We start from the raw sequence: 17,869 nt of genomic DNA on the forward strand, positions 1-17,869 counted from the left end.
TGCCTTAGTGTACAGTAACAGTGACTTGGTTGATGAGTGTGGGTTTAGTAATTCTGGTAATAATGTTAAATATATAGTATTCTTAGTTGACACTGAATGCTGGATGGAGGTAGTCATCTTGATAAAGGAAAAATATTCCATTATTGAATGGGAATATTTTTAGAGTAATTTAGTGCGTGAATCAAATCCTATTGATTGAGTGCACATACATGTTGACCATTCAGTGTTTGCATAATCTTCTGCAAGATGTGGTATATGGTACAAACGGTATGAACTTTCAGCTTCTTTGATATACTAGAGTGAGTGCTCTTAGCATTTTTGATGACTCACACTGTCACTTGTGAATTAATAACTGATGTGAGCTCTTCGGTGTAATGAACCCCATCATTTAAAAAAAAGAGGGAAAACTGTTCCTGTAATTAGTGTGGTGATGTTTTATAAGAAAATTCTTTTTGACGGACTACTGTTATTAAATATTGTCAGTAAATACTGTTCATTATTATGCTTGGCACTTTCATCACTTTTTGGTAGCTGACTTGATGAAATTTAGTGAAGAATTTGTGGTAAAAGTGTTCTTTAACAAATATTGTCTACTACGTTATATTTTTTAATGAAAATATTGAGATTATTTAAAAGATGGGAATTTGCAGAAAAGGGTACTGTCCAAGACATGTCTTCCTAAACCCCAGAATGTTAGCATGGGATTGGTGGGTGATTAAAAGGGCATGAAAAAGAACTAGTGACAATGTAAGCAACATGGTCTTTTACTTCCCTATTAAATTAAAATTGTAGATTGGAAGATGGTCTCTGTAACCTTCAAAATGGCCTTGCATTTTTTGTATATTCCAAAAGTCAAATGGGAGAAGTCTCTGACTTCTTACTTTTTTCGCCAAAAATAAGGACAGTTTGTACTGCTTTCACTGTATGGAAAATAAGTGAAAAAAAGTTTTATGAAAAAAAGTTCAGAGGACATTAGGCACCATTGCTTGTCTGTTTTTATTTACTCCCCATAGCTGAATGCGGGAAAGGAAACAAAAAATTACCATGAAAAAATGTAAGTTTAAAAAATTTTTTTAGTATTTAGTAATGGGGGACATAGCTAAATGCAACTTTAAAATCCCAATAATAACAGATATTGCTAAAATTTATCTGGTAGTCATTGAGTTGTTTGGAGAAAAAAAAGTTGGAAAACCATGTCTGACACTTCTACTGTTTTCCAAGACTGATGTTGAATTTAGCCTCATTCATTAAGATGGATATGAACATGAAGAATTTCAAAAGAGTGTCATAATGTTTTAAAACTTTTAAACTCTTTTAAACGTTTAATATAAATCTGTGTGTAGTTAATCTTAAATTTCAGTTGAATTGAACATTGAGGCTTAACATCAGACTTCAAGATTTAGCAAAGTGATTTGCAAGTCATTAAGAGCTAGTTACAGAAATAGTCATATATGTTATTATTTTACAGATCACCAAACCCAGTAGTTTCAGTGAGAATGTGTATGCCTGTGATGTTATTCCCATGCATGATTGTACTACTGGATTTTTTAGTGTATGGATATATACATAAGTATGATTACTGAGTTTACATTTCTGACACAATTGGTTGCTTGTATAAATTTCATCTACAATAAGCAGACTCTGTTTAAAATGTAGCCCTCAGAGAATTTCTGCTGTTCAAAAATTAAATTTAGATGATGCGTGGTTTCTACACTGTGTATCCCTTGTTATTAAAATTGTGGGTTTTCTTTGAAATTATATTATAAAGGTCAACTCTATTGTACAGTGGGTTGCCATGATATAGACCAAACACTGGAGGCTTTTTGTAGGATCTCAAATGAAAGAGTTAAAAAAAAAGGATGATAGAAAGATTATCACATTATTAGTTAAGCAGCTGATTCCAAATGACTTATATTGTGAATAAAATCTTCCCTTATTGGCTTTAAAATCATCCTCAAAGTATTCTGTTTGCTCCAGTGATTACCTATCATCCTAGAGTCTTGAAACACACATGAAAAGCAAGTCAGATTTCTATTTTCTGTATCTATGTTGCTCTGTTGAGTTCAGTGATAAATGCTCTCAGTGATGAATTGGCTTAACTTCCTACCATTTAGATTTCATGTCACAAAGTGTTATCTTAAATTTAGTGCCATCTATGGGAGTGTGAATATAATTTTAAAAGAGAACAGAACCTATATTTCAGCTAAGTGGACCTTTCCAGTCCTGTCACCATGCAATCTTAATGAACAGAAGTAAAGATATGAACAAATTTTTAAATATGGAAAATTTGGGCATTGAATAAATAATTAGAAAACCGGCTATTTTGTGAAGTGGCCAGGAGTTAATACACTTAGAAAAAAATGCTTACAGATATCAGTTTCTTTTACTTAGAAAGAGCATGATTGTTTTAAGTTCAGTTTTATATAAGATTTTTGGCTGTGTAATTTCTTGTTGGACAAACAACAGTAGTTGCTCAGGACTTACAAACTTATGCTAATTAACAAAATGTTAGAATCAGAGTCATAGAAATAGCCTGGTTTGGAAGGGCCCTAAAAGATCATCTTTAGATAAAGACCCGATCCCCTTGTGGTTAGGGACACTTTTTGCTAGACCACGTTGCTCAGAGCCCAGCCTGGCCTTGAACACTGCCAGGGATGGGGCATTCACATCTCTGGGCAGCCTGTGCCACTGCCTCACCACCCTCACATTGAAGACATTTTTCCTAATATTTATCTACTAATAGTAGGTTAAGTGTGTGTTTTTCCTACCAGCAACACTAAGAAATAGCTTTTCCAATTGACCTGTATTGTGGCTTGAACATTAGGAGTCTGAAGGGTTTGTCCATGGCTTTGTCCATTTACTTCACAGTAAAAGTGTAGCTCGGAATGTGTTCATGGGCTTCTATTTTTCTCTGTCTCTGTGACAGCTGTGATGACTGAGAATATTAACCAAATCACTTTTTAATGCTACTTTAGTTAAGCAGCTGCAAAACAGATAGCTTTTCAGTTGTTTAGATTATCTTTTTTGTCATCCTCTTGTACCTTTCCTTATGAAATTAAAAAACTCATAATTGTGCTAAAATAGGCTATATAAAGCCAGTGCATACAAGTTTTAAACAGTTGTTTTAGCACTGTAATTTTTAAGCAGTTAATGAAAGTAATTGTTTTAGATCTAGTCGTATAAGTGTAAAATTATGAATGTGTACCCTATTAATCAAGTTGCTTTTGAATTCTAAAGAGATTCTGAGGTAGGAGTTTGCTCAGTGAGGCATAATTGTTTTTCCAGCTCAATACAGACTAGTCCCATTATTCATGTTTTCTTTTCAATAAGAACTCACACTGTAATTCTAAGCACTTATGATAATTACAAAGGACATATTTTCTTTTTATTTTTCTTTTTTTTCCCTTTCCTTTAAAATGTTCCCCGCCCCCCCCCTCCCCCCCACTAGCATTATAACAAAAAGCAGAATATTAAAACCATTTTAAATTCTAGTTGGGACACTTGCATTTTGCCAGGCAAATTTTACCCATTTTCTTACATGACTGTGCTGTACAGCTGTGTGTTGTTAAACTGCTGTTGCATATGCCCCAGATTTTGTGCATTTCAGAGCTTAAGAAATCTGTCAGTTGTGACTGTCCTACAAGGAATTTGCTTACTGTAAAGATGATTTTTATAGATTAAAATTTGACTTAGTGTATACTTATTCACAAAAAGCCTGAGGCAATCAATAATTGAAAACATGAAGAGATTAAGAGGCCATTATATATATATATATATATATATATATATATACACACAATTAGAAATGCAAGTATCATCGCGTTCTTGGAGAAATAGCTAAAATGAGACCTTCCTAGCAGTTGGTATTGTCTAATCTCTTACGTAAATACCAATTATGGCTGTGCTTATTCTGTTATGGTAATGAAAGGCTTAAGCCCTCAAACCCAATCTTCTCTGGTGCTTCACTATTCCTCTGAGCTGGCTCCAACCTGGAGCAGCGCAGCATGATTGTCTAGTGGGAAGTCAACTCCAGGAGAAGCTAATTCAAAAATAAGCTCCTGTTTGCTAAAACTGTGTGATGAAGCCAAGGCTGAGTTTATTTATTGCTTACAAAGACAACATATTGGTATGGTCTACGGTCAGCGGCTTCTGTTGAAATTTGGCTTCTTACTTGCTGTGTGACTGTAAGCCAGATTTTTTCAAAAGTAGTCAGTTGTTTTGATCTTTAGAAGTTTTCAATGTGTAACCATAGTGTTCTCAAATGAGTGCCCTAAAAACTTTTTGACTCAACCCAAATGAGTTGGAGAATGGAGATATACTGGAGACAATGGAGACGAAGGATGCCTCAGCTCAACTGGTGCCTTTTTATGGTGTCAAAATTCTCCAAGTAACTGCAACCACCACATTGCTTGGGAGGAATGTGAAAGGTATATGGATATGATATGAATGCCCATCACTGCCTTTTGAGACCTACTGAAACCAGTTGGTTCCTTTGCCCTCAGATAGTTACCTCAAATATAATGAACTTCCCTTGGAAATGCCTTTTCACATCAGTAGAGATGTAAATATATCTGTATTTCTGTTCTAAAAACACTGGATGTGTCTTCTCTCTCCATGGATTGCATAGGGAATCAAAGGCTGTGCTAGCCAGGATGGATTTCTTAACCTTTCTCTCCCCTGCTCTGACAGATTTTGTACCGAGTAAAGGAGTTGATAAAAGCAGATTGGATCTCAGACAAAAAAAATCACTTTAGGGTAGTTTAGTGTGATTAATCTGCCTTTTTATGTCCCTGCTTTTTGTTTCCTCTCTTTTTGGACAGGTTGTAAGGACCAATGCAAGTAAGAAATCCTGTCATCAGTAACTGGAGATTGAGATCCCAAAAGAGAAGCTACTGTTAAAGGTATACACCATGCCATCTATTTTTTATTCACTGATACCACCTAGTGTTACATTCTTTTGGATTTAAGAACATTTTTATTTGTATCTGCATGACCTGTTTGTCACTGAAATACTACTAGGGGAGAAGATTAGACAGAAAAGTATAATCTTGTCATACAAGTAGTTGGTAATATTTTAAAGCACTGACACATGTGGTGCTAATGTTGCAGCCAGAATTCATACAAACATGCCTGAAAAGTTACTGATGATACAGCTTCTGTATCATCTGTATTCTGATGATACAGTGCGATTTTCATAAAGTGGCAAAGCATCAAGAACACATGATGAATGACTTCAGTACATGATCAGGCCCATGACTACTCAACAATTGTTGTCGTGGATTAGGCGGCACTTCAAAACCTTGAGATAGTTGTCAATTTTGTGGGAATCTCGGCGGAGGCAGTGAAGCAAGTTGTAAAAGGCAAAGAGCCTGGAGTCCTCATCAGCAAGCTGCAGGGATGGAAGTCCATCCCACGGAGTGTAAACGTCATTTTCGACATCCCCAGAGTGAACCTAAATGCACAAAGTAGTATTAATACTAAATGATAGTGAGCCTGACTGGATGTAGAAGGCAGAATTTAAAATACTACTCTTAAAGAATGCTAGTTACTAGTGTATGGCTTCTAATGTGCTTTCTGTTGTGGCTCACATTATTCCATATAATGTTCTAGATCTTCATTCAGATTTTGAACAAATTTATCAGATTTTTCAGTTTATTTCCCTAAAATATGTGAAAAGCATAACTGCCTCAGTAGCATTTTAAGAGAACTAGTGTGTTAACCAGTATTCAGAGAAACCTGACTTTGCAGAGAAATCAATCCTTTCGTCATGCTTGGACTCATGAGCGACATCTCTCTTTGGCTCCCTCCACCTTGAAAACTTTGTTAAAACTTGTTCTTAGAAGTTGTTCGTGTGCAACAGATTAGTCTCAGTCCTTATCAGAAAAAGCCCTCAGTAATACATATTCAGAAGTACTGGGCCTCATAAAAAAAAAAAAAAAAAAAAAAAGCAGCTGAATGGTACAATGACTTCTAATGTTAGAAAGCTACATGTGGGAACACATGTAATGAGTTAGTATTTGAGGTGAAGACTGGTTTAGGTCTCCTTGTTTGAAGACAATCATTAATCTTCTCTTATCACATAAATCTACCTTTCATAGCAGGAAGGAAGTCTGTGCCTATTCATGCTTGTGCACCGTCCTTATTTCACACAAGTACTTTGAAAAGACATACAGGAGAGTATCTGTGGAGCTGCTATCATTCAGTTTAAGCAAAAGGTAAAAAAAAGTAGACCCACTATGACTTAAAAATATGGTTTGACACTAATGAATGAGCCAGTCTTATCTCTTTCTGTAAATAATGTGAATGAGAAGGTGGTGACAGGGCAACTGGAGCAGTACCTGACTTCTTACTCTTATCATGGACCCTCAGCTGTGCCCTTTTTACACATAGATAGAGATGTATTTGATTACACTGATAAATGTAGTTGTAGCTTGGATGGTATAAGGTTTCAGAAGAGACAGCTAACTGAAAGACAGACCATGAGTGATCTAGTGGGAAGTGGTGGATACAGTGATGGTGGCACTCTTCGCGCTGTTCAGCTGCTCAGAACAGTGAAGTCAGAACCACTTGTCAAGATCTAACTCACTGAAAGAATGATAAATTCACTGACTAACAGAGGCCCCTTTAAAAATAAACAAGCGAGAGCTGATTTTATTCAGGAAAGCTTTCAATCAATTAGTGGTAACAAGAGCTATTCAAGTACAGGTTTTGTGAGACAGCAGTCTTATTGTCTAAACTCACAAGTATAGGGGGAACCAAGTCAGACACAGAATCCAGAGGAATCAGTATAGTGTGAAAAGAGAAATTAAAGATGTCAGGGTTACTTTGTATGCCACATCTTTTCAATAGCCCAGACTCCCAGAGCCATTTTAAACACAGTATCTGTTTCCAAAACCTCTGCATAATACCTGTTTGTATACAGATGCATATAAATATGCTGAAACTTATACATGTATAAATACGTGCATAAGGAAAAAAATGGAGATGCATCCTTAAACAATCAGGATTACAAATTAAAAATACTCAAAGATAGAATGACCATAATCAGTCCTGATGATTGCACCTTCCCCTGAAGCATAACTGGGAGTGTGATGGGTTATTCTGTGACAATCATATCACATTGTCTCTTTAGAAATTACAAGATAGCAGAAGAAAAGAAATCTGAAAGAAGAAAGCTGAAAAGTTCTCAGACTCAACTACTTTCTCTCCCTTGTTAATCTTCACATCTACTGTTTCCTTTCATTCCAGGTAGGGAGAGCCTATCAATGTACATGTCTTCCTTAAAGCAATTGTCTAGAAGGGTGCTAAGGACCCACTTACCCGCCCAACTATTTTCTCCATTCCTTCTAGAAGTCGCTTGTTTTGTTCTTCAATCTCCACAGCCTTCCAGAGAATGGTTTCTGGAGCTTCTTTGATTCTTTGTACTTCAGAGGCCAGGTGGATCAGGGGATCATTCCAGGAACGCAGAACTCCCAGTATTAAATTCAGTAGGTCTTCATGCTGCACACACATAGTAAGGAAAGGTGGTTAAAAGAAGAAAGCTAAATTCTGGCAAAATTAGAAGGCATTTAGAGCAGTGTCCTCAGACATTTTGATTTAGGAATTTATTCCAGCACCTATCACTGAATGTGCCCTATAGCCCTGTCTTAGATACCTCTGTGCAATTGCATTTTTGAAGTTTTCATTGGTGTCATCATGTTCTACAATGTTTGCATGAGCCATATTGCAGTGAAAAATATAATTGAACACTCTCAGCATTAAAGACTAGCAAGCATAACTGTGTCTCATCTCTGTGAAAGCAAACCCAGAACTCCTTATCCGATTTTCAATGAATGTTTTAAAATCCACTGATTATTTTTATTATTTTTTTTTTTAATTTAGTACTGACTGGAAGGTGCACATTATGGTAAACCACCAAATAGCTTTTATTGCCTCTACATAATTCTTCTGTCCTCCCCTTTGAACAATAGTGCTTCCAGCAGTAGCTTTCTGGTTTTAAAAATTATCCTTTCTTGTGGGCAATAGGAATTCATCAAGCCTATGGTTGAGTTTGTGGCAGTATTAAAACCATTTCTTCTTTGCTAGATGGACAGCCCAGGGCCGTGAATTCTATTGCTCCCACTAGAATTTCTAAATGACACATTGAGAAGCTGGTGATACTGTGGGATTGTGAAGATAACATTACCACCATAAAACTGGTAGAAATTTCACTGTGGAACAGCCCCATTTATACAGCTCTGCTTATTTTTTTCTCCAGAGAATTTTCAAATCGTATCTGTGAGCACAGACTGAATGAGACATCTTCACTGAAGTTTATAATTATTATAAATGATGTATGTATGTAGTGCGCTTCTATTTACAGATATTTTGCAGATTTTCACAGTAGGGTCTTTGTATTTCGATAATGATGTGACCAGTTTTGCCTACTGGTAACAGGAAGAATATTCAATGTTTTTTTGGTAATGCCAGTGTTTTGAGTTACAGGAAAACTATTTACCTCTGTCTACATACAGCAATGTGTTTTATGTTTGCAAATACATTAATTGTTTATAAGATGTTTTAAGATAATGTTTGAAGGTTGTATTGTTCTCAGTACTGCACAAACATGGTAACTGGCATTGCTCCATGAGGTAGTATTTTAATTGAAATTAAGATGCAGGGATTAAACGTACCATACAGGAAAAGGAAGGGATGATGAAAGTGACTGGTACTTATGTATGCTGTATGGTTTTTAACTTAGTATCAGCAAATGTTAAATTAACTTTGGCTTTTTGGTGTTTTCCTCTTCCTGGCTTTTTTATTCTGATTGAGTTGATCTCCCTCTCACTCTGAAACCCTCTGTAACCCTCCTTCCCTGCCTTCCCCTGCTCCATCTTACACTGAATTACACTGGAAGTGGGACTTACATGAATCTGCTGAGCCTGCTCCTTATCTTCAGGAGTGGTTAAAGACGCAGTGTGGCAGCTGTTGACAGCTTTTGCAATGAAACCCCGGCCCTGGGCGTAGCGTTCATCCTGCAGATCAGGACAGGTGTTACTGAGACAGAAGGTAAGAGCTTCAGTTCAAACACTATGCTAGCTAATCATTGTTCCATAGCTTTTATCACTGCTTTTATGCTGTAAAGGTCAAAACTTTCTGGTGAGTCTCTAGAGTGGAACCGGCACCCAGCAAAAACAAACGTTCCACAGATAAAGAATGATGGAAAAATGGTATCTTTTAATAGAAGTGCTGGGGATCTTAGCAACATTCAGGACTATATACCAATTTGGTCACCATTTGGACTTTCACCAGATGGCAGTCATATTTGTTTACTTATTATATGTTAACATATGTTTGTGATTAAAAAATATTAAATTGCAATTTTATATTTTCTTGCTCTCAGGAAAAGACTACTTACAAATTCATTGAACATTTCCGAAGAGAGGAAGTGAATGTAGTGTGAAAGTTTAACTGCTCGGTCAAAAAGCTCCTCAAGGGAGAGCTGGCAATTGACAGATCCATTGGGGCAGATTGGCAAAGAGGTCACTCCTTCCTTTGTCAGAAGCATGTGGGACACCAGAAGGGCTGCCAGCAACAAACCTGTTCAAGTTTAAAACACGGTGAAATGGGCTCACATTGACTTGCAGGCACATTTAGAAGCAGCTGTGAGAGCCAGATGCTGGGTGATTTGGGGTGTGCTGTCACACGGCTCAGAGTAACCCCTGCGCTGGCTGCTGAACAACAGTGGAGGACGGATACACTGTAATTCTATAATTCTTTTATCCTTTCTCCCCTCTGTCATCCTCATGGTATAGCAGAGCCAGTTACAGAGTTTGAGGAGACAAGGTAACCTGTGCTGTGGTGTATTCTTACTACGTGCCTGGCTTTATAACAGAATGATAAACAGGAGGAAAAAAAACAAATCAAAATTCTTAGTGCAAATATAGATACATAATTATATTTACACAGACATATAAGTGTGGAAAATAGATTGGGTTTTTTTTCTTTCTTTTTTTTTTTTTTTCCCTCCTCCTCCCAGAGGTCCTTTTCTTCCTTGCAAACATTTGGAGTTAAAATTAATTTTTGTGGGAGGGTGGTTAGGTCACTCTTAAGGCTGTGATTGTCCTGGGATTTCCTTCAAAAGATTTCCACCAGCTGTGCTTCTTTGCTCTTTAGAGTTTAACCCTAAATTTTCTACTTCTAAGAAATCAGTAATAGTTTTTTCTTTTCTCCTGAGCTTTTGAAACTGATATAGAGGACTTCTCATTATCTAAGCAAAAAACCTCATCTGTTTAAAACTTTTCATGTTAACTTAGCAGAGTTTTTTATTCAGTGAAATATAATATACAGAGAAAAACAATGGCAAATAATTAAAAGAAAATATTTGGTAAATGAATGTTCTGAGACTTTTACTTCTGGAAATTGACCTGTTACCTATAATGGTTCACTAGAAATATTTAAAATGCTCAATTAAAGTGTTCATCGTATATCAGCAAAACTATCCCTAAGGATTCTCATGATAAGTTTCTTTATAGCTCTACACTCAAAAACGTGGATTTACACAATATTGATGTAAGATTTCCTCCTCCCCCATGAGCAAGGTACATGTTGGACACTGCAGTTAGGAAAGTACTCTAAGGAATAACTCTATGAAAATCTGAGACTTGTTGGCTTGGAAAGTTGATGGATGTTTTGAAAACATTCATTTCAAAATTACCACATCACCTCTAGACTTGTGGGTAATGATGTCTGGTCATAGCCTTCTGAGTGGTACAGCAAACCAGTCCAGATCCAAACTTTCACATGCAGGTGTGATATCCCTCAAACCAATTTTTTGTGACACCACCCAATGCAAAGGTACACTTAGATGATAAAAGGCATCAAGCTCCTTTCTTCTGGTTTTGTCCTTTCTGGAAAATTACATGGCTGGATTTCAGATGCCTCCTAATTCAATTGAAATAGAAAAAAGTAGAAAAATTGTCAGCAGGTGAATGTTAAAGTTCTTACCTTTCAGTGAAGCCCCCTTGGTGCTCATGGTTCGGATTCTGGATGATGACTTTCTTTACCAGAAAGAAATCTCAATTCTTGCTGCTATTCTCTGCACATACTGCTCTTATATACACCATGCAGGGTCCATTTTGCATACATTCAGCAGGTTGTGGAGTTTGCTTCCATAATTACAAACATCAAATTGCCTTTCTTCCACATTCATATTCAGTATTTTTTGGTTCTTTTTGTTATTTTTTTTTTTTAATTTTAGCTGTTAGGGGGAATTTCATTAATAAGTTGAGCTGTGGGATCCCAAGTATGAGTGAACAAAAAGAGTGCCAATATTTTGCCCTGAATGAGGTGAAAATGCCGTTGATCCTGGAAATCTCCAGTTCTGTGACAGATTTTCTCAATGTTTCTAGCCTGCTGTTCCCGCTCCCCATGATAGTCTTCTCATCCGTCCTTGGTGCTTCAGCCATCTAAGCTTGCTTACATTAAAATTCTGGCCATTTGTGAGAGGCAAACAGTAGTTTGCAGTACCCCCATTGAGAGGAATATCATAAATTGAACAGAAATTTATCCGGAGTAAAGAGAACTGAGGCTTATGGAAGGACAGGTCACTATCTGTAGGATTATAGATATGACATTCGTGGTCACTTAAAAAATATATTACACAACACAAAGCTTAGTATAACTGATCCTCTGTCTGAGAGATGTTCAGAAAAATAGGCTGAGTTTTTATATTTAAAAAAAGGGGAAAATTTAGAAGAATTGAAGAGGTAGAAGTTATATCTGCTTAATCTGAAATGTCTCATGAATAGGTTAGTATTATTTAAAAAAACAAACCCAGCCTCTACAAAATTATTTTCTACACTCAAGAACCTGCGTAAAAGATGGGCATTTCCACTACATGCAAAACACATGCTGTCGTCAGCAGTGAGGTTTGTTCTCGGTTCTGATGCATCTGTGGTAAGCTGCAAACCAGCCTAAGCAGGTTGGCCCTGTTTTCTTCTCGTGTGAGGCTCATCTGCATGAATATGTTAGCAAATATATAACCTTTCATCTGTTTCTCAGGTGCATTTACCCATGGAGAAACTTTCCAAATTAGGTGGTCATGATGAATAAGGCATACAGTGTTAATGAATTTTCTTGCCTTTAGACAACTTGTTCCATACCTGTGGAATGGAACATGCAACCCAGAATCCCTCAGTATCTCAGGATTCTTGAAGTAATGGTGAACAAGGGAGAGGAATGGCTAAGCATTTAGGAAAGGCATTCCTTGGGAGACAAGATACTTCAGCAATAAACCAGAACCAGTAACAGGTGGTCTACCTTTGCTAAGTTCTAGGATTTTTGCTAGAACAGTTTTTTCTTCTTAGAGTCTGCACCTTTACTGGAAATGGAGGTTCTGCTGAGTAAATGAAGCAGTTGCTGTCTGCAGCAGGAAAAGTGGCAATTTGATGAAGGCAGTAATATTAGAATGGGGCCACAGAAAGACTCTGGCATGGATGGTAGAAAAAACTGCTGCCTTCTAAACCTCAGATAATGGCTTATAAGCTTGATTTAATACAGCTTCATTTGAAAACCTGCCCCAATAAGATTACAGGGAGACTGAAAAATCCTGGTATCTTACATTAGAAGTCCTGTGAATTAGATGAATGAACAGTTCTCAAACCACCTGTTGCTCTTTCATTCACTAGTCTCCTTTTCTTGGCATTTTGAGGATTTGGTAATGGGGCCAAAATAAGACAGTGAGTTAATTAATATAAGGAGTAGATAACAAAGGCAACAGGTAAACTCCTTAGTCTGTCTTCTCTATTTTTGGACAGGGAGCCTTCTTTGAGGCCTGATGGCATCAGCTGAAGTCAATATCCTCATATGACTTAGATTGAAGGATAACCTGCCTCTTGCTGTGTAAATGTAGACAAGCATCCTAAATGTAGATCACAAGAGAGTGGTTTATTTGAAATCATTGCATGATGTTTTATTTAAAATAGTTTTCCACAAAATAAGACAATTTAATTTTCTCTTGCACCTTTCATCCTCAAATACTCTACAAACATGAATGGATTAAAATTGGCAACAATCAAGAATCATAAACAGGAGAGAAGACACTCTCTATAAAGTAGATAAGTATAAAGGTGAAGTTCTTTTACCAGGTGTGAGAACTGACATAGAGGTTAAGTTTATTTGTGTCTGCACAGGAAATCTTGAGGGAAAAAATAACATAAAATTCCTGATTCCCAGACCTGCACATTAAGAGAAGAAAATTTCTTACTAGTACCAAAGATAAAAAAAAAAGTGGGGGGGAGAGAAAGAAAAGAGAGGAAGAATTACAGTAAACATAAATAAATAGATTAAAATGTTTATTTTCTTTTATAAATTAGGAATTTTGTCCTATTTAAAAGTCGAATAAAAACTTGAAAATAGCTGAAAATGCTTCCTTCTGCCTTTTGAAAGTGACCTGGCTTTATATGGTCCAAAGACATAGAATATGGCATCCCATTGTCTCTGATTATTCTATGAATCATGAAAAGTTCATTCTAGCCCCCAATAACCACCTAATTTCCTACTTTAACAATAACTCAAGACAGCACTGTAACTAGGTGGATAGTTACCAGTACTGAGGAAAAAGCCTCTGGAACAACATGAGGAACTACAAAGCAAAGCTCTGATAAGCACAGCTCTGGTTAGCAGCATGTTTCCATCTCCCTTGGAGAAGGAATATATATATGCATACATATATATATATATATACACACATACATACATACATACATACATGCATATATATGCATATATATATATAAAAAATTATGGTTTTAAAATTATCACATTCCTTTTATCTTCAAGGTCTTTCCTGGAAATAAAATGAGCAGTTGTTACCACCCAATGTAAACAATATACCAAAACCAGGACTTACTATAGGCAGTCTTTATTATATAGCTTTTAGCTCATTATTCATGCTTCATACGCATTCCATGTGATGTATCAATATTACAGATAACAGCATTTAGTGCTCGTTTCTCAATAACCTTATCAGGTTGAAACTCATATCAGGTTTCAAACTGCGAATTAGACTGTGGCATCTTGATTAAGAGCTATTGATCAGTACTGGAATATCAAATATTCCTATTTAATTTTACTTTATTTAACGTATTTGAGATATGCAAATGTGTCTGCTGGATGGCTAATGCAGAAGAATGAAAAATCTTTTCTAGTAGAATAGCTCCTTGCAGAATACTTAAGTAATTTAATTGAAGACCGGTAATATCGCTTGATTTTGGCTTTTACTTACTTAGAGGTATTTGTCTTTAATAACAGAGCATTAGTTGATGAAGAAGTTTGAAACATCAAATTTTTGTTATGTTTTTAAAAGATGATCCCCAGTGCAGATCATGCAAAAATGAATATTCAGAAAAATTTTCCTGTATGTGATCTAAATAATTGGCACTTTGGATACACATAAAAAAAAAAAAAAAAAAAAAAAAGTGTATGCGTTCTTGTGTTCTTGTGTTCCTTTTTTGCACATGCAATGAGAAACATAAAGAAAGTCAAGGCCCCTCTGTAATTAAATCTGGAAAAGGATGTCAAGAAGAACAAGAAGGGCTTTTTCAAATACATGAATAACAAAGGAAAGGTGAGTATAATGTGGGCCTGTAACCAAATGGAAGGGACACCCTGGTAACAGGGGATGCAGAGAAGGCTGCCTTTGCACTGGGAAAAGATCAGCCTGCAGGAATCTCTGACCTGGGAGACCAGGGTAGACGAGTGTTGGAAGGAAGACTTTCCCTTGATCAAGGAGAATTGGGTTAGAGAACACCCAGGCAAACATGATATACTCAAATCAATGGGCCCTGCTAGGATTTATCCACAAATGCTAAGAGAATTGATGGATACCATAGCAAGGCCACTCACAATCACCTTTAAAAGTTGGTGGCACTCAGTAGCGGTGACTGAGGACTTTAAAAAAAAGGAAATGTCACTCTGGTTTCCAAAAACAGCAAGTAAGAGGACCCAGGGAACTACCAGACTGTCAGCCTCACCTCAATCCCTGGGAAGTGATGGAGCACCTCATTCCAGGTGCCATCTTTGTCCATATGGGGGACAAGAAGGTGATCAGGAGTAGTCAGCATGGCTACACTAAAGGCAAATCATGGTTGGCCAACCTAATTGCCTTCTGTGATGAACCAGCTACCTGGATAGATCAGGGGAGAGTGGAAAGCAGCTCTGTGGAGAAGGACCTTGGGGTCTTGTCTTTTTTTGGTAGAATATTTGCTAAATTATCCTGTCAACTTTACAAAGTTGCAAAACTGTTTTATTTGGATCAACCCCAAATGTGCTCCTCAGAGCACATAAAATTTTCATAAAATCATAAAACTGTAGAATGCTTTGGAAGAGATCTTAAAGTTCATCTTGTTCCAAAGCCCCTGCAATGGAGAAGGGCACCTTTCACTAGACCAGGTTGCTCAAAACCCATCCAAACTTGTGGAAAATATATTTGGAAGAGGAAAATAAAAATATTTGTTTTTCAATGTAGATAGTTTTAAATTAAAAATATTTTGTCTTTTATAATTACTCCCTATAAGGTCCATGAAACTTTTATGCAGAATTTAAGTTATTTTCTGGAATTCTGTTAAACAAGAACTCTTTCTTCTCCATCTTCTTCATATAGGGACCAGGAGAATTTAAAAATAATTCTTCCCAAATATTTGTCTCAGCAAAACCAACAAAATGGGGATTGAGTCCTTTCTTAGTGTGCTCTCTGCATGCAGACTGGTAAAAAATAGATAAGAACATAAGGGAAAATAATTCCATAAGGAGAAAAAAAAAAAAGTGGAAATATTTGGGAGATTTTTGGTTTACTTTTAATTCACGTACTAGTGTGGTTTCATAAAATTTCAGAGGCAGACATAAAAATAAAACATGGCAAAACATGTTTTAAAAACAATTTATCAACATTGCCACTATGATGACAGACATCTTAAGTAGACCATGTGTACTTAAGTGTGAATCCCAAGTAGAATTCCAGTTAATGATAGCAAAAACTCAGAGGACTTTGCAAAGAATGGAGTAAAAGCTGGCTAGTGTATATTGTTCCTGATACTTGTACTTGTTTGAAGCCTGTGGCTCTGTGCCCACTAATGCTGTATCTGTGTTTTATCAAATTACTTGGCAGTATAAATTTTATCTGGATCATACATAATTGCACTCTGGCACTTCAGCTGAATTATTGGGAGACCACATTACGGTACTTATTCTGGCCTGATACTTGGCACCAGGTTTATCTGGCTCTAGGAGGTTGGATGACAAGGATCTGACATCTGCTAGGACAGAGATGCACTACAGAACTTTTTGTAAGAATGTCAAGTGGCAGGTTGAGCCTGTGCTGGCTCAACATATAATGTCTTGTGGATGCAATATTATTTATTCAATACCTTAAATCAAATTTTGCTTTTTCAGAGGCAAAAAGTAGTGATTTTGAAAGTGAAGAAGAGTCTCTACTGTCCAAAAAATCTTTAGAGTGGGTCACTGAGACCATTGTTGTATCACTGATGTTTTGACTAATTGTGACAGCTTCTGTCTACCAGTTTGAGTTTTGTTCTGCTTCTGGGATGGTAGAATGACCTATTGGGCCATATCTGGCCTAATTTCCAAAGCTGTGAGATACAACCCAGTCCAAATGAGGAAGCATGTAAGTATTTGCACACTTTGACTTTGACTGCTATAAAAATATCACTGTTTTAGTGCTTCCTTAGCCTCAAGAAAAAGGTAGGATTAATTCTGAGGCACTTTGAATATCAGAACTACAAAGACTGAAGACCTAGTGATTTAAATATTCCCTATGATTTTTTCTTGTTTTCCCATATATTAGCTTTTATATAGGATTTTTTTTACCTTGACAGTGTTCAGCTACAATCATAGCTACAATATGCTACAATCAGGTTATTTTCCATAAGGTCCAGATTTCAGCTAATCATTCTTCAGGATAAAGTAGAATGAGTTGCAGGATTTTGCTATGGGTAGACATACCACAGTGGAATTCACTGGTGTGCTGAAATATTATTAGTATTGGTTTTAGTATTATATTTGTGTAACATACTTCTAATAAAAAGTAATAAACAGTAAAATTACCATCAGAAGACTGGAATTTTTCTGCCAGTGAATGGGGAATAGCATAAATAGAGCTTGGTTTAAATATTTGCATATTTTTAATTCTATGGATAAATGCATCACTGGAAAAATATTTCCTTAAGTGCTTTGTGGAACTAGAGTCTGTAAAAGTAAGAGGATTTTTTCTCAATTGTGAGTACATTGAAAAAAGCACTGAAGTCTGTACAGAGATTTTGAGCACATTTGACTAGGAAGGTATTTCCAGAGATTCTGTTTTAGCATGCAGTGTTTGATCTTAGGAATGGATAGTAACAGAAAATGGCAAATGGCAGTTTTGTCCTGTCCTTTAGAAGTATGTTTTGTGAGGATGTATTTTTCCTCCTGATGTGAAATGCATGTGAAATGCTCATTGGTCCAATAATTTCTGATATATATGCCAGGATTGAATGGGGAGTGAAAGGTCAGCAGAATTTTTCTTGGGGAGTGGGGTATTAGCTGAAAGCAAAATAACAGGCAGAGAGCTATGCTGATCTTGCTTCTTTGGGAGGATCTTTCTTTTAGCTGTACATTTATCAGAGGAATGCATGTTGCTGTTCACTATCTCTGTTTCATAATGGAATGGAAATAATACAGAAACAATGTGACCTTTACTTGCTTGTGTTTAAGGGAGCATTCAACATCAGTGTTTTCTCTGAGTGATTTCAAGACATATCACATTCTCTTTTCTTCATGTGTTTGCTACTGTCTCTAAAGATAATACATAAAAAAACTCCAAACATACAAACCC

General features: G+C 36.5%; 1 protein-coding gene and 1 long non-coding RNA gene across 5 annotated transcripts in view; one reads left to right on the plus strand and one right to left on the minus strand.

Moving 5' to 3' along the window:
• The window catches only part of LOC121469490 (uncharacterized), a 45,709-nt gene extending 35,334 nt beyond the window's left edge, over positions 1-10,375 (plus strand). For 2 of the 4 annotated variants that reach the window (XR_012053947.1, XR_012053949.1), the window contains exons 3-6: positions 4,821-4,901; positions 7,133-7,248; positions 8,897-9,048; positions 9,383-10,375. This is a non-coding gene — a long non-coding RNA (uncharacterized lncRNA). The remainder of the gene's footprint in view (positions 1-4,820; positions 4,902-7,132; positions 7,249-8,896; positions 9,049-9,382) is intronic. The other 2 variants (XR_012053948.1, XR_012053950.1) reach the window with 1 other exon arrangement.
• On the minus strand, positions 4,823-9,581 carry PRL (prolactin). The gene is made up of 4 exons (XM_030265576.4): positions 9,398-9,581; positions 8,907-9,014; positions 7,321-7,500; positions 4,823-5,452 (listed from the first exon to the last, which is right to left on the minus strand). Exons 1-4 carry the CDS (start codon positions 9,545-9,547, stop codon positions 5,261-5,263), a joined length of 630 nt encoding a protein of 209 aa, XP_030121436.1. The 5' UTR covers positions 9,548-9,581; the 3' UTR covers positions 4,823-5,260.
• Positions 10,376-17,869: the final 7,494 nt, after the last annotated feature.

The sequence above is a fragment of the Taeniopygia guttata genome, chromosome 2 (assembly GCF_048771995.1).
Source record: "Taeniopygia guttata chromosome 2, bTaeGut7.mat, whole genome shotgun sequence".
Lineage (NCBI taxonomy): Eukaryota > Metazoa > Chordata > Aves > Passeriformes > Estrildidae > Taeniopygia > Taeniopygia guttata.

Coding starts and splice junctions, on each gene's coding strand:
- PRL (XM_030265576.4), bottom strand. CDS start 9,547: ATGCTTCTGACAAAGGAAGGAGTGACCTCTTTGCCAATCTGCCCCAAT. Junction 9,015..9,397: donor CGGAAATGTTCAATGAATTT/GTAAGTAGTCTT, acceptor CCTGATCTGCAG/GATGAACGCTACGCCCAGGG. Junction 7,501..8,906: donor AGCAGGCTCAGCAGATTCAT/GTAAGTCCCACT, acceptor ATGTGTGTGCAG/CATGAAGACCTACTGAATTT.